This window comes from Coenobita brevimanus, chromosome 21 (assembly GCF_032717465.1).
Source record: "Coenobita brevimanus isolate Jiangsu-jjx chromosome 21, ASM3271746v2, whole genome shotgun sequence".
Classification (NCBI taxonomy): Eukaryota; Metazoa; Arthropoda; class Malacostraca; order Decapoda; family Coenobitidae; genus Coenobita; species Coenobita brevimanus.
Window position 1 is genome coordinate 16,352,360 of NC_136974.1, and position 14,713 is coordinate 16,367,072.

The 14,713-nt window shown below is 43.9% G+C and overlaps 1 protein-coding gene across 1 annotated transcript in view; it reads right to left on the minus strand.

The window, feature by feature from the left end:
- Window positions 1–3,468: 3,468 nt before the first annotated feature.
- Window positions 3,469–14,713, minus strand: part of LOC145392108 (serine/threonine-protein kinase Nek3-like) — a 68,603-nt gene continuing 57,358 nt past the window's right edge. The window contains exons 6-7 of the mRNA XM_080266562.1: window positions 8,551–8,694; window positions 3,469–3,541 (exon numbers count right to left, since the gene is read on the minus strand). Of these exons, the coding sequence (XP_080122688.1) occupies window positions 3,469–3,541; window positions 8,551–8,694 (217 nt within the window). The remainder of the gene's footprint in view (window positions 3,542–8,550; window positions 8,695–14,713) is intronic.

A 14,713-nucleotide genomic window follows, 5' to 3' on the forward strand; every position in this document is an offset into this window, starting at 1 on the left:
ACAGAGAATACTTGGCCGCCAAGCACAGGGCTAGAATGGAGGTATACAGGGCAAATCCGAGTCTTAGAGACATTTACTGCTTACCCTAAACAGTGCTGAGAACAAAAATGTGGTATTTAAGGCGGAAGATCAGATGAAGAGGGAAAACAGGTATATCATAGGTGAGCAGTGTGTGAAGAAAGATGAAGGAAAGGTAATGATGGACAGTAAGGACATTAGAGCACCTGGAGAGAGCACTATGCCCTGCTGCTGAATCAAGAGTTTGACGAACAGGAAAGGTTAGGAGACAGCGGATCCAGTGTTTAACCCTTGGCCTTTGATTGATGCTCCTAATGTGAGCATGGCAATAGACAGGATGCAGCTGGCGAAGGTGGCGGGTGTGTCTGGGTCGACTGCTGAAATGTTGACGGCCTCAGGAGATACAGGAGTGGGGTTTAATACTGATCTGATAAATTCGATTATATACGAGTATGTTGTCCTAGATACTTGGTTGAAGCGTGTGACTGGAGATGTGTATAACGGGAAGGGCGATGTCCAGGAATGAGCAAATTATACAGGTATAACATTTTTGGACGAGATAATGAAGATAATGGAGAGTCGTAGAAGGTATGATGCAGGAAAGAGTGAATACTGATGAGATGCAGTTTGGGTTTATGAGAGGCAAAGGGACCACTGATGCCATATTCATTGTCTGATAGTTTCAGGAATGAAACGCCGAGAACTTGGGCTCCGCGCTGTCGATACAAAGTGTCATTCGGTATGCCATTGCCAAACCTTGCGCACTGACTCGCCATACAACGTACATGACCTTGTTGGTTTAATTAGTTCGTTGTCCCTTCATCCTGCATCACTGGCAGAAGTTTGGTCGAAATCCGTCGAGGGGCTCAGGAGATATCGTGGTCACAAATGTATTACGGAGGCATGGACCAACGCACGAACGGGCAGACAGACCAGTCACTAAATGCCTCCTCCATCATCGGTGGGCCGAGGCATGAAAGGTGAGATGTACTTTGTTTTCTTTGATTTGGAGGAGGCATTTGACAAAGGCCCATAAGGAGATAGCGAAGCGGGCACTGAGAAAGCTTGGGATCAAGGAATGGCTGGTTATAGTGGCTATGCCTATGTGTGTGCGTGCTGGCACCCTGCTGAGAGTGAATGGAGATTTGTTGCTGTTCATCAGGGGTCAGTCTTGAGCCCCTTGTTGTTTGCCATTGTGCCTGAAGCTCTCGTGGGACTTGAGAAATGGACTCCTATAAGAGGTGATATATGCTGATGACTTTTTTTTTTTTTTTTTAATGTGTCCGACCCTGGGCAAAGGCTTCAGGGCCCATTTCTCGGAGACAGTGACCTATCCCAAGGCCCAGTAGTCCTCCTATATCTCCAAATGTCACCACTTCGGCGCTAACACCCACAATCCATATTGAATACATGCCAGGGCTGTCTCATACAGGATTGGTGTATTGGTATTAGCGGGGGTATTTTTGCGGCTTGGTGATGATTGCAGAATATGTAAGGGAGGCGGAGTAGATATTTAGGAAGTGAAGATGCGGAATGGGACCCAAGGGTTTGAGAGTAAATAAGACTAAATCAAAGTGATAATATCTAGGGCAGGTGGCGGTACTGTAAAAGAGGAAGTGTGGTCATTTGCAGTTTGCCAGAACGGTGTGGGAGGTAACTCCATCTTATGCAATATTTCCTTTCAGACCCCTGGTCATCCTTATTTCGGGAATTTGAAGAAAGTTTGCCATTGCACCTGACATCTCAAAGGCTTTCAATAGAATCTTGCATATATCTTTAATTTTCAAACGGCCTTTTTACTGTTTCTATCATTCTAGCTGTGCCTTCATCTCTAGCTTCCTTTCTGGTCGTTCTATAGCTGCTCTTGTAGGCGGCCACCATTCTTCTCTTAGAGCTATCAATAGTGGTGTTCCTTACGGCTCTGTCCTATCACCAACTATCTTCCTTCAATTCATCAGTGACATTTTAAGATGTACATCTAACCCTATCCACTCACACGCTGATGACTCAACCCTTCACCTTTCCATCCGCTTCTTGCCGTGTCCATCTCGGCAATTACATCAATAAACAAGGGATTAATCTATGGCATAACCATCTGACTTGGCTCATATCTCTGACTGGGGTAAAAGCAGCTTTATTTTTTCTGGATCAAAAACTCAGTTCTTACATCGTTTGAAGACGACAAAATCTTCTGCAGGATTATCCTTTAACCTTTACCAATATCCAACTCAATCCTGCATCATCTTTAAACATACTTGAGGTTTCATTCTCTCGGGATTTACCTTGGAAAGATCATAATAGCCCTCTTTTAAAATCCACTGCTGGACTTGGCATCTTAGTACCGGAGGGGTTTAGGAGATTGATCACATTCGTGGTAGTACTCACTGGAGGATCCTTCAGAACTGCAGGGTTTACAGGAGTGAGAGCTCTTTGTTACTGATTGCAGAATTGTTGTTGCTACTCTAAGGTTACAAATCAGAACTAAGAGATTCTCAAGATGCCACCAAGAAAGGTTCTATCTTGAGAAACTCAGGGATAAGTGTAGGCATATGAGTTTGCAGTGGCAGTCTCAGATCGTTTTGAAGTGCTCAGTACTGTTGAGGATCCTGTTGAACGATGGGATATCTTTAAGCGTGGTACCCTGGCAGCAGCTGATGAGTGTATTGGAGACTGCCTGAGATCAAGGAGGGGATTCATCTTGCTGGGGATGCTGACCACAGGTGAGGAGAGTCGTGCTGCCGGACTGGCTGAAGATTGGGAACAGCACGGACTTCCTGACTTGACGGACAAGAGTTTCACTGAGAAGGGACAAGGAGAAGTATGTCAGGGAAATCTCTGAGGAGGTGGAAGGCCGTTTTCATGCAAATGACCTTCGACCTGCCTACTGAGCCCTAAAGAACTCCACTCCAGACCCACCTCTCAGGTTAACTCTGTTCGGACAGCAGATGGACGGCTTGTGTTGGGGACAAGTGAGTATAGAGCTCGCTGGGTAGAGTACTATGAGCAAATGCATACGGCTGAACCTCCCAGTGGAGAGCTTCCATCAGCTGTTGTACAACCATTGACTGCTGTTCCACCAGTTGGTGAAGCCGTGCCTTCTCTATATGAAATCCAGAAGGCAGTGGTTAGGTTGAAAAGTGGCAGAGCAGCTGGTGCTTGTGACATCCCAGTGGAATTGATCAAAGCAGGGGACGAAGCCATGATCATGGAGGTACCTGCAGTCATAAAAGCTATTTGGCTGACTGGTATCATTCCTCCTGACTGAACAAAGGGTTTGGTCAAGCCTATCTGAAAAGGAAAAGGAAAACCAGCATGACTGTAGTAACTACCGTGATATTACAGTGCTCAGTGTGCCAGGCAAAGTTCTTGCTCACAATCTCCTGATGTGTATCTGGGACCAGTTGCTAAAGTTTCAACGGCCTGAGCAATCCGGATTCACACCCAAGAAGTCTACTGTTGACTGTATCCTAGCTCGTCGAGTTCTTGTGGAATGTAGTCTTGAGTTTTGACTGGGTCTAGCAGCCTATGTGGATCTCACGAAGATGTTTGACTCAATAAATCAGAAGGTACTATGGAAACTCCTGCGACTCCGTGGGATCCCCACAGGGAATATCTGACTGACTGCTGGTTTGTATTCAAACACTGAGAGTGCTGTCAAGTGTTGGGGGGGGGGGGAACATCCGACTTCTTTTCAGTGAATTCTGGTGTAAGACAGGGAAATGTCCTTGCCCCTGCACGTTTCAACACGTGTATGAACTGGGTACTGGACTGGGCTGTGAGTCAAAGACACTGTGGGGTATCAGTGGCTATTTCCGGGTTACTGACCATGATTTTGCTGAGGATGCAGTTATCCTAGCATAGTCGCTGGAGATACTACAGAGTGCCTTCGAGGAATTTCACGAGAATGCGAAGCCATGGGACTGAAGGTCTCTTGGGCCAAGACCAAGGTCCAGGCATTTGGTGGCTTGTTGGATGAAGCAGTTCAGTCAGTCCATGCATATGGTGAGGATATAGAAGTCTTGAAAAGTTTAACTTATCTTGGTAATGTGGTTCATAACAACGGTAGATCAGACAATGGGATCTCTCATCGCATTGGTCTGGCTTACGGGATTATAGATTCACTCAATTCAGGTATTTAGCGCTGTCGTTATTTGTGTAGAAGGACGAAAGTTTGGATCTTCAAGGCGCTGGTGCTCCCTGTCTTACTTTATAGCTGTGAGACATGGACACTAAACAGCGACTTGAAGCGGCGAACTGACTCCATTGGTACTAAGTGTCTCTGCAGGATCATGGGATGTCACTGGTACAACCGGGTACTCCATGAGATTGAATCGAAGCCCTATTACCCACATAATATACCAACGCCATCTCCAGCTATATGGGCACATGGCCCACTTTCCTGAAGCTAATACTGCTCACAGACTGATCTCTGATCTAGTTGACCCAGGGTGGAGGGGGCCAAGGGGAAGGCCATGTAACTCATAGATGGAGCAGGTCGATCACTCTTGTCAGAAGATACATAAAGGAGGAAGAGTCGCTGCTTGGAGGGCTACACAAAAGGACCTGCATGGGTGGAGTTGGAGGGTGATTGAGGATATGCATCCCACGGCGTTTGCCCCTTCTTGAATGATTGAATAAAATCCACTTTCAAGAGATCAGGTGTGCTGAGCCGACTCTGTGCCTTCTTTAACCATGTACAGTTTTAGACTTTATACAGGGGTTTTATTCACCCCTGTGTAGCATACAACTCTCATGCTATTCTATCCTACCTCTCTTAATATTTCCGTATTTCTTACTGCCTTTATTTTCCCTCTTTTTCTACAGTGCTATATAGTCATATTATGGCTTGATGCTAATTCTTCAATATTCTTTCCTTCCCCTCTTCGCCACACTGTTGTATCTTTATCTCATTTCTATAGCTGCTTATCTGAACTGTCTACCATTATGGCGGCAGCGTAGCACCAGTCTAGCAGCAAAGTCTCTCCTCCCTTTTCTGTTCAGCTCTCTAATCCAAGAGTAAAGTCTTACTCCCAGTCCTTCATGTGTGCAGCAGGTCAACCTTGGAACTGACTTCTGTTTGCATTACCTACTGCCTATATGACCAGTTTTTACAATGCAGTGTGCCTAGGCATCTCGAAATGAACGGATATTGAATTTTACATCTTGCAGGTTTCTAATCTTTCGGTCCTTTTTCCTTGCATTAAAAAATTTAATAAATGTGGTGGTATTTGAGGTAGTCTGCTAAATGATGGTAATTTCATATGTGAGGGGTGTCAGAGAAAGCACGTAGCCAGGAGACTGCCAGGCGTGAAAGGACCGATCTTGTTGGAGATCCTCTTGAGTGTGTGGAGGAGTTTTGTTATTTGAGGGCTATAATATGTGCTGGAGGTAGGGTTAGGGTAAGGAATGGTTGAAGAAAGTTCAGGGAGCTGTTACCTCTCCTAGTATTAAGAAGGGTCCTCCGAGCTAAGGGATCTATGTATGTGGCATGTGTTATGAGTGCAATGTATGGAAGTGAGACCTGGGCAGTAAAGAAACAGGATATTCGAAAGCTCAAACTTGAAGAAATGACAACGATTAGATGAATCTGTACTGCATCTTTGAAAGTAAGACCTAGTAGGGATTGGACTGAAGAGGTGAAAGGAAGGACGGGACTTGACTGTATTGGTGTTGTGATGAGGAAGGGTAGATCGAAATGTTCTGGGCATGTTGAAAAGATGCTGGGTGACAACTGGGTGCGGAGGGTGAGAAGTGAGAACGTGGGGGGTTGGGTTGCAAGAGGCAGACCAAAAAAAAAAAAAAAAAGATCTTCAGGGATAAGGGACTGAATAGCGAAGCTGCCAGATATCAAGCAACACGAAGAGCCGCCATTACATGAACAAAGCCGAAGCGTGGAACAATCTTGGAGCCTTTATAAACGATACGGCGATAAGAATTGTAATTATAGATATTAACATGCTGTTAATTCCGGAAAAATACTTCCGGATGACATCGGACCCTGAGTGCTTGTAAATATTTTTTGAAGCTAGTGTACTGACGATATCAGCAATACAGCCTCGGTGGAGGATCACATCAAAACCCTCCTTTCGCATCTCTGGCTCCTTATCCCCCTTTCCTTCGTCCATCCCCTCTCCTCTTCCCTCATTTACTTTTCTTTCCGCTCACCTGCTTTCTCCTTCCCTCTCCTCCTCCTCCACTCTCACTATCGCAGCCACCACCAATGTCATCATCATCATCATCATCATCATCATCATCGTCATCGCCATCATCATCATCATCATCATCATCATCACATTTTTTTTTTTTTTTTGTGAGGAAGAAGGAACCAAAGGCAACGAGCCCGCAGAACTGTTCCTCCCAAGAGAAAAACAAAATACAAGAGAGAGCCAAATTCAAGATCCATTCATTTCGAGATGCCTGGACACACTGAGTTTGAAAGACTGGGGATCATAGGAAGCAGGAAATACAGACAGACGGAGATAGTTCCAGAGTTGACCTGTTGCATAAATGAAGGACTGGTAGTAACGGTTAACTCTTCCATTAGAAGAATTGGACAGAAAAGGGGTCAGAGTTTGCTGCTAGACGGGTGCTACGTGCCCGTCGTAGAGGTGGAGGGATGCATGCAGACAGTTCAGAGGAACAGTGACCATTGAAGTAGCGATAGAAGAGAGATAAAGATGCAACAGTGCGGCGAAGAGACAAAGGTTGAAGGGAGTCAGTAAGAGGGGGAGAGTTAATGAGACGAAAAGCCTTTGACTCCACCCTATTGAGATGAGCTGTATGTGGGGAACCTCCCCACACATGAGAGTTGTACTGCACGCAGGGGAGGATAAAACCCCTTTATGGAGTCAACAATTGTGCAGGGGTAATGAAGGAACGGAGTCGGCTTAGCACAACTAATCTCTTGGAAGCAGATTTTACAAGAGATGTAATATGATCTTTCCAAGATAAGTCCCGAGTAAATGAAACCCCAAGCATGTTCAACGATGATGCAGGATCAAGCTGAATATTATTAAACATTAGTGGGTATACCTGTGGAAGATTTTGTCGGGTTGATAGGTGCAAAAACTGTCTTTGATGCGTTAAAAACAACCAGATTATTTTTACCCCAGTCAGAGGTACGAGCCAAGTCAGACATTAGGAGTGCCATAGCCTCATCCCTTATTTGTTGAAGTAACTGCTGAGATGGACGTTGTGGGAATCGAATGGAAAGGTGAAGGGTGGAGTCATCAGCGTATGAGTGGATTCGGTTAGATGTACAGCTTAGAAGGTCATTGATGAATAAAAGGAAGAGAGTTGGTGATAGGACAGAGCAGTGAGGAACACCATTGTTGATAGATCTAGGAGAAGAACGATGGCCGTCTACAACAGCGGCTATAGAACGACCAGAAAGGAAGCTAGAGATGAAGGCACAGATAGAACGATAGACACCGTAAGAGGGCAGTTGGGAAATAAAAAATTTATGCCAGACTCGATCGAAAGCCTTTGAGATGTCAAGTGCAACGGCAAAGCTTTAGCCAAAGTCCCGAAAGGAGGATGACCAGGAGTCTGAAAGGTAGGTGAGAAGATCGCCTGTGGAGCATCCCTGACGGAACCCATACTGACGATCAGAAAGAAGGTTGTGATAGGAAAGATGCTTTAAAATTTTTCTATTAAGAATAGACTCGAAAACTTTTGAGATACAGGATGTTAAAGCAATTGGACGATAGTTAGATGGCTGGGAATGATCACCCTTCTTAGGACTGGCTGAATGAGAGCAAACTTCCAGAAGAAGGAAAGGTACAAGTTGACAGACAAAGGCAAAAGAATTTGCCTAGGCAGGGTGTAAGCACAGAAGCACAGATCTTGAGAACAACAGGAGGGACTTCATTAGGCCCATATGCCTAATTAGTATTGAGGCCTGTGATGGCAGAAAATACATCAGCTGAAGAAATTTTAATGTTAGCCATGAGGAAGTCAGAGGGGGGAAGTGATGGAGGAACAGCACCGGAATCGTCTAAGGTGGAATTGGAGGAGAAAGTCTGAGCGAAGAGATCTGATTTATCAGTAGAAGAAATAGCTACAGACCCATCAGAGTAGAAAAGAGGAGGGAAGGATGATAAAGTAAAGTTGTTAGAAAGGTTTTTGGCAAGGTGCCAGAAGAAGCGGGAAGAATTCGAGTTTGAGAGTTGAGAGCATTTTGTACGGATGAAATTATTTTTAGCAGAGCGAAGAACAGACTTAGCACGATTCCGGGCAGAAACGTATAAAAGATGTGATTCAGGGGTGGGTTGGCTCTGGTACCTTTTATAGGCCCTCTCCTTGTTGCGGACAGCATTAGAACAAGCGTGATTAAACCAAGGCTATCGTGCATTAGTCAAAGGATATAAGAAGAGAATGTATGATTCCATGCCTGAGAGAATAACATTACAGTCTCATCACCACAGTCATTAACATCATATATATAATCATCACACCACAACTCATCACCGCCATCATCGTTATCCTCACTGTATCCCAAACAGAGATGCGTATGAAAGCGTGAAAACTAACAGCAGCAGATGTACCTTCAGTATATATGCCTGTACATAAGGTCGTAAGGGTGGTACCAGCAGCAGAGACTCAGCAGATGGTCGCCTCTCTGGACACGTCCGCAGTAATACCTTTACTACTGCATGCACCAACGGAGAGTAGTATCTGCGAGGAGAGAATAATAATAATAATAATAATAATAATAATAATAATAATAATAATAATAATATTAATAATGTTACTTCCCCTTCTCAAGAGTGCCGTTTCATCTAAAGAATTTATTAGTGCTCAAAACCTCGAAAGAGGGTACAATGGTTCATAAAAAGTACTGCATCAGACCAGTGGCACCTACAAAATCCTGATACCCTCCACTACAGTACCAGTAACAAGTTCCCAAGTTTTCAGAACTTAAGACGAGTAGTTTCTTAAATGACTCCAGAACTAGATTTTTTTTTTTTTTTAAGCAAGGAAGAAGGGACCAAAGGCCAGGAGCTCGCAAATTGTTCCCTCCAAGAAAAAAAAAAAAAAAAAAAAAAAGATAACAGAGAGCCAATTCAAGATCCGTACTTTCGGAATGCTTGGACACACTGCGTTTGAAAGGCTGTAGATCATAGGCAGCAGGCAGACAGAGGAAGACAGTTCCAGAGTTGACCTGTTGCATATAGGAAGGACTGAGAGTAACGGTTATCTCTTGCATTAGAGAGATGGACAGAACAGGGATGAGAGTTTGACGCTAGACGGGTGCTACACACCCGTCGTAGTGGTAGGGGAATGCAAGCAGACAGCTCAGAGGCGTAGTGGCCACTGTAGTATCGAGAGAAGAGAGATAATGATGCAACAGTGTGGCAAAGAGACAGAGGTTGAAAGGGGCCAGTTATAGGAGGAGAGTTAATGAGACAAAAAGCCTTTGACTCCACCTTGTTGAGAAGAGCTGTATGTGGGGAGCCTCCCCACACATGAGAGTTGTACTCTACACAAGGGAGAATTAAGCCCGTGTATAAAGTCAACAAAGGTGCAGGGTCAAAGAAACAACGGAGTCGGCATAGCACACCTAATCTCTTGGAAGCAGATTTTACCATCTATCTATTGCCAGACGCCTTAATCCCTTAAGGGGTGGCCACAAACAAATCGCCTCCATGTCGCCCTGTTCCCCGCCATTTCACTGCCCTGCTTCCAGCTCACTCCCCCCCCCCTCTCTCATATACCTTCACTTCATCCCTCCATCTCATCCTTGGCCTTCCCCTCCCTCTCCCCCCCTCCACCTCACTCACATACACACTGGTCGTCAGTCTCTCACTCTCCATCCTCTCCATATGGCCAAACCACCTCAGTGTGTTTCTCCTAACGCTTACTATCACATCCATATCCACACTACAACGCTCCTTCATTTCCTCATTTGTCAGTCTGTCTCTCCATGTGACTTCACAGGCTCTTCTCAAATAACTCATTTCCACTGCTCTCACTCTTGACTTCTGTCCCTCCAACAGGGTCCAAGCTTCACTTCCATAAGTTAGAATTAATGGTATCACAATACTGTTATGTAGTAACTTATTCACTTCCAAGCTCACTTCCCTGTTTCTTATCATTGCTTTCAAGGAACCAGCAACCTTTCTTGCTTGTTGTACCCTTTCAGACACTTCATCTTCTAAACTTCCATCCTTACCCATCACACTACCCAAGTACTTAAACACACTCACATTTTCCATTTCCTCCTCATCCAGTCTCACTGTACATTCACTGACTTCACTTCTCTCAAAGACCATAACTTTACTCTTCCCTACACTCACCTTAAACAATCACATTTTCTATTTCCTCCTCATCCAACCTCACTGTACATTCACTGACTTCACTTCTCTCAGAGACCATAACTTTACTATCACTCAGGTTTAGATTCCGTTTCTTACACACTCTCCCAGACTCATTCACCAAGCATTGAAGCTCCCCTTCATCTTCACTCAACAACACAGTATCATCTGCAACCAACAGTACAGGGAGTTTCCGAACACTGCCCTGTCGCATTAGGGGCCACTCCATCATCTACTGTCCTACCTTGTATCTCCTTTATAACCCCATCCACGTACAGATTGAACAACCGTGGAGACATGACACATCCCTGTTTCAATCCAACCTTCAAGTAGAAAAATTCATTTAGTTCACTATCCACACGCACTGCAGCCTTAGCACCCTCATACATACTCTGCACAGCATTCAACAACTTCCCATCTACTCCATATATTCTTATTACTTTCCACAGTCCTTGTCTAGGCACCCTGCCATATGCTTTCTCCAAATCCATGAAGGCTGCATGCAACTTCTTTCCCCTTTCTAGAAACTTTTCCACTAAAGATCGAAGAATGAATGTCTGATTTACACAACCTCTTCCCTTCCTAACACCTTCCTGTTCTTCTCCAGCTAATTCCTCTGTTATTTTCCTAACTCTGCCAATAAGTATCCTGCCATATACTTTTCCTGTTACACTGAAAAGACAAATGCCCCTAAGATTACTACACACTTCCTTTTCCCCTTTTCCTCTGTGCAAGGGAATAATTAAATCTGACTTCCAATCCTCCGGGACTCTACCTTCCTCCCAGGCCAATCTGCACATCTTCCACATCCATTCTACCACCATCTCTCCCCCATGCTTCAGCATTTCACCACACATTCCATCAATTCCTGGGCCTTTCTCCATTCTGACATACTTCATTGCAGATTTTACAAGAGAGATAATAGGTTCTTTCCAAGAGAAATCCCAAGAATGAAACCCCAAGTATATTTAAAGATGATGCAGCATTAAGCTGAACACTATTAAAAATCAGATGTTGTCGGGTTGATAAATGTCAGAACTGAGTTTTTGATGCATTAAAAACAACAAGATTATTTTTACCCCAATCAGAGGTATGAGCCAAGTCAGACATTAGGTTTGCATAGCCTCATCCCATGTTTGCTGAAGTAACTGCTGAGATGGATGCTGCGGGAAACAAATGGAAAAGGAAGGATGGAGTCATCAACAAATGAGTGGATAGGGTTAGATGTACAGCTTAGAAGGTCATTTATGAACAAAAGGATGAGAGTTTGTGACAGGACAGAGCCCTGAGGAACACCACTATTGATTGCTCTAGGAGAAGAAAGGTGGCCTTCTACAACGGCAGTTATAGAAAGACCACAAAGGAAGCTATAGATGAAGGCACAGATTGAAGGAGAGAAACCGTTAGTGGGCAGTTGGGAAATTAAAGATTTATGCCAGACTCGATTGAAAGCCTTTCATATGTCAAATGCAATGGCAAAGCTTTCGTCAAAGTCCCGAAAGGAGGATGACCAGGAGTCTGAAAGTAGGTGAGAAGATCGCCATTGGAACGTCCCTGGCGGAACCCAGACTGGCAATTAGAAAGAAGGTTGTGATAGGAAAGATGTCTGAAAATTCTTCTGTTAAGAAGAGACTTAAAAACTTGAAATACAGGATGATAAAGCAATTGGGCTGTAGTTAGAGAGCTGGGAATGGTCACCCTTCTTTGGGACAGGCTAAATGAGAGCAAACTTTCAGCAAGAAGGAAAGGCACAAGTTGATAGACAAAGGAGAAAGAGTTTACCTAGGCAGGATGTAAGCACAGAAGCACAGTTCTTGAGGACATCACGAGGGACTCCATCAGGTCCATATGCCTTATTAGTACGGAGGCCTGTGATGGCAGATAATACATCAGCTGAAGAAATTTTAATGTTAGCCATGAGGAAGTCAGAGGGAAGAAGTGATGGAGGAACAGCACCGGAATCGTCTAAGGTGGAATTTGAGGAGAAAGTCTGAGCGAAGAGATCTGCTTTATCAGTAGAAGAAATAGCTGCAGAACCATTAGAGTGGAGAACAGGAGGGAAGGATGATGAGGTAAAGTTGTTAGGAAGGTTTTTGGCAAGGTGCCAGAAGAAGCAGGAAGAATTCGAGTTAGAGGGTTGAGAGCATTTAATACTAATGAAATTATTTTTTGCAGTGAAGAACAGACCTTGCACGATTTCGGGCAGAAACATAAGAGAGATGAGACTCGGGAGTGGGTTGGCTCCAGTACCTTTTGTAGGCATTCTCCTTGTTGTGGACAGCATTAGAACAAGAGTGATTAAACCAATTTTTTTTTCATTAGTCAAAGGATATAAGACAGGAATGTATGCTTCCATGCCTGAGAGAATAACCTCTGTAATACGCAAGGCACACTCAGATGGCTCCCAGCCATGGAAGCAATAATCATTCCAGGGAAAATCAGAGAAGTACTGCCTGGGGGCCTTCCAATCAGCAGCTCCAAAATGCCACAACTAATGCTTGTTGGGAGGGTCCACAGGGCTCACTGGAGCGATAGCACAGGTTAAGGTGATAAGGTTGCGATCGGAGAAGCCCAAAAGAGAGGAAAGAGTGGCAGTGTAAGCAGAAGGATTAGTTGTACGGAAGAGGTCAAGTAAGCTGGAACTCTCTCCAAGGCGGTCAGGGATACGGGTAGGGTGCTGTACAAGCTGCTCTAGGCCATTAAGGACAGAAAAGATGTAGGTTTGTTCACTATGTGGATCAGTGAAAGGAGAGGAGAGCCAAAGGTGGTGGTGAACATTGAATTCTCCTAAAATATATTTTTCAGAAAAAGAAGAAATGGATAGGATGTGTTCTATCTTTAGAGTAAGAGGGTCGAGGAATTTTTCATAGTCAGTAGAATTACGGGATAAATAAACAGCACAGACATATTTAGCCAAGAGAATGACAGCAAAGCCGAAGCCAGAGAGTTGAGAATTCAGAAGATTTAAGTTCAGGAACACGAAAGCAAGATATTACATTATAAATATGGTTAACTCATTACTGAATCTTGGTGGTTGTTGTATACGATGAAGATCGTACAGCAAAATAAACTCCCTTATTGTTCTAGTGTCCTGAAGACGTAGGAGGTCATCAGTAATAGGCAAACTTTTCCAGAATGAGATGCAAGAGGACATAACATTATGGCTTTATACTTACGTTCATCCAACTGAATTCAAGAGCCATAACATTATGGCTTTATACTTACGTTCATCCAACTAAATTCAAGAGCCATAACATTATGGCTTTATAGTTACGTTCATCCAACTGAATTCAAGAGCCATAACATTATGGCTTTATACTTACGTTCATCCAACTGAATTCAAGAGCCTTGAAATACCAAACTTAAACAATCTTGGCTTTTACTGTAATCCAATGGAACTTTATATGAACAAAGTGGTAAAGGTTCTTTGTGTAAGACTAAAGGTAGCTTTGTAGCCCTGTTCATTCATTGAGCGATTTTCAGCAAATAATTGGGCAGTTCATCCCATAAAAAGTTAGACGAGCCATGCAATACGTAAGTAGCGAGTGAATCAATATCACAAGGCCTGAACTGTAACATACAGATTCCGAATATGAAAACTGCAAGTCTTCACTGAAAAAATTATTTCCTTAAAGCTCAGTTTCGAGCTGAAATATACTCTTATATTCCCAAGAGGATAAACTGAACTGAGTTGTATTGGTCGGATAATTATAATCCTAATATAATCTGTCGACACTTCGGCTGTGTCCTGGAGTAATAATGATCTCCACTTTACTGTCATTATGGTCTCCACCGTATGGTGACCAAACCGTGCTTCCTCAGTGTTGTTTTCATTTCTGTTTTATAAACATGAAATTGGGAGCCATTTCTTCACTTCTTCCAACAGTTCACTTCAAACGCGCCAGTGGTATGGAAGACTCATGGAGATAAGTGGCCTGAACAATCGGCCATGCTCGTTCCCTCGTACCAACAACCCAACCACCCCAGTAGTACCTGAAACCATTAACACCCACCCACTTTGCTTCTATCTGCCATTGCCTCTAAGACTAGACCCCACCCTTCTCCCCGATAACCATCCAGCTCCTGCACCTTCCCCACTCGTCAATGAACTGGATGTTTATAGAAAATTGCAAATCTACCAGAACAAGAGGGCAGTCACTCCTCTGATTTACCAGCGAAGCTACAAAAGAGTTTGCATCAGAACACTATAAACCACTATGTTCCATCAGAAATCCAAATCACTATCCAGACGGAAATACAGTAGTTCTATGTCACTGCCATACCCAAAGTTACTATCCCACCCACTTTCAACAAGCTCCATCCATCACCATCACCAGTCTACTTTGTGAGAGCTTTGTTGCTGAATGGATTTGTTAAGA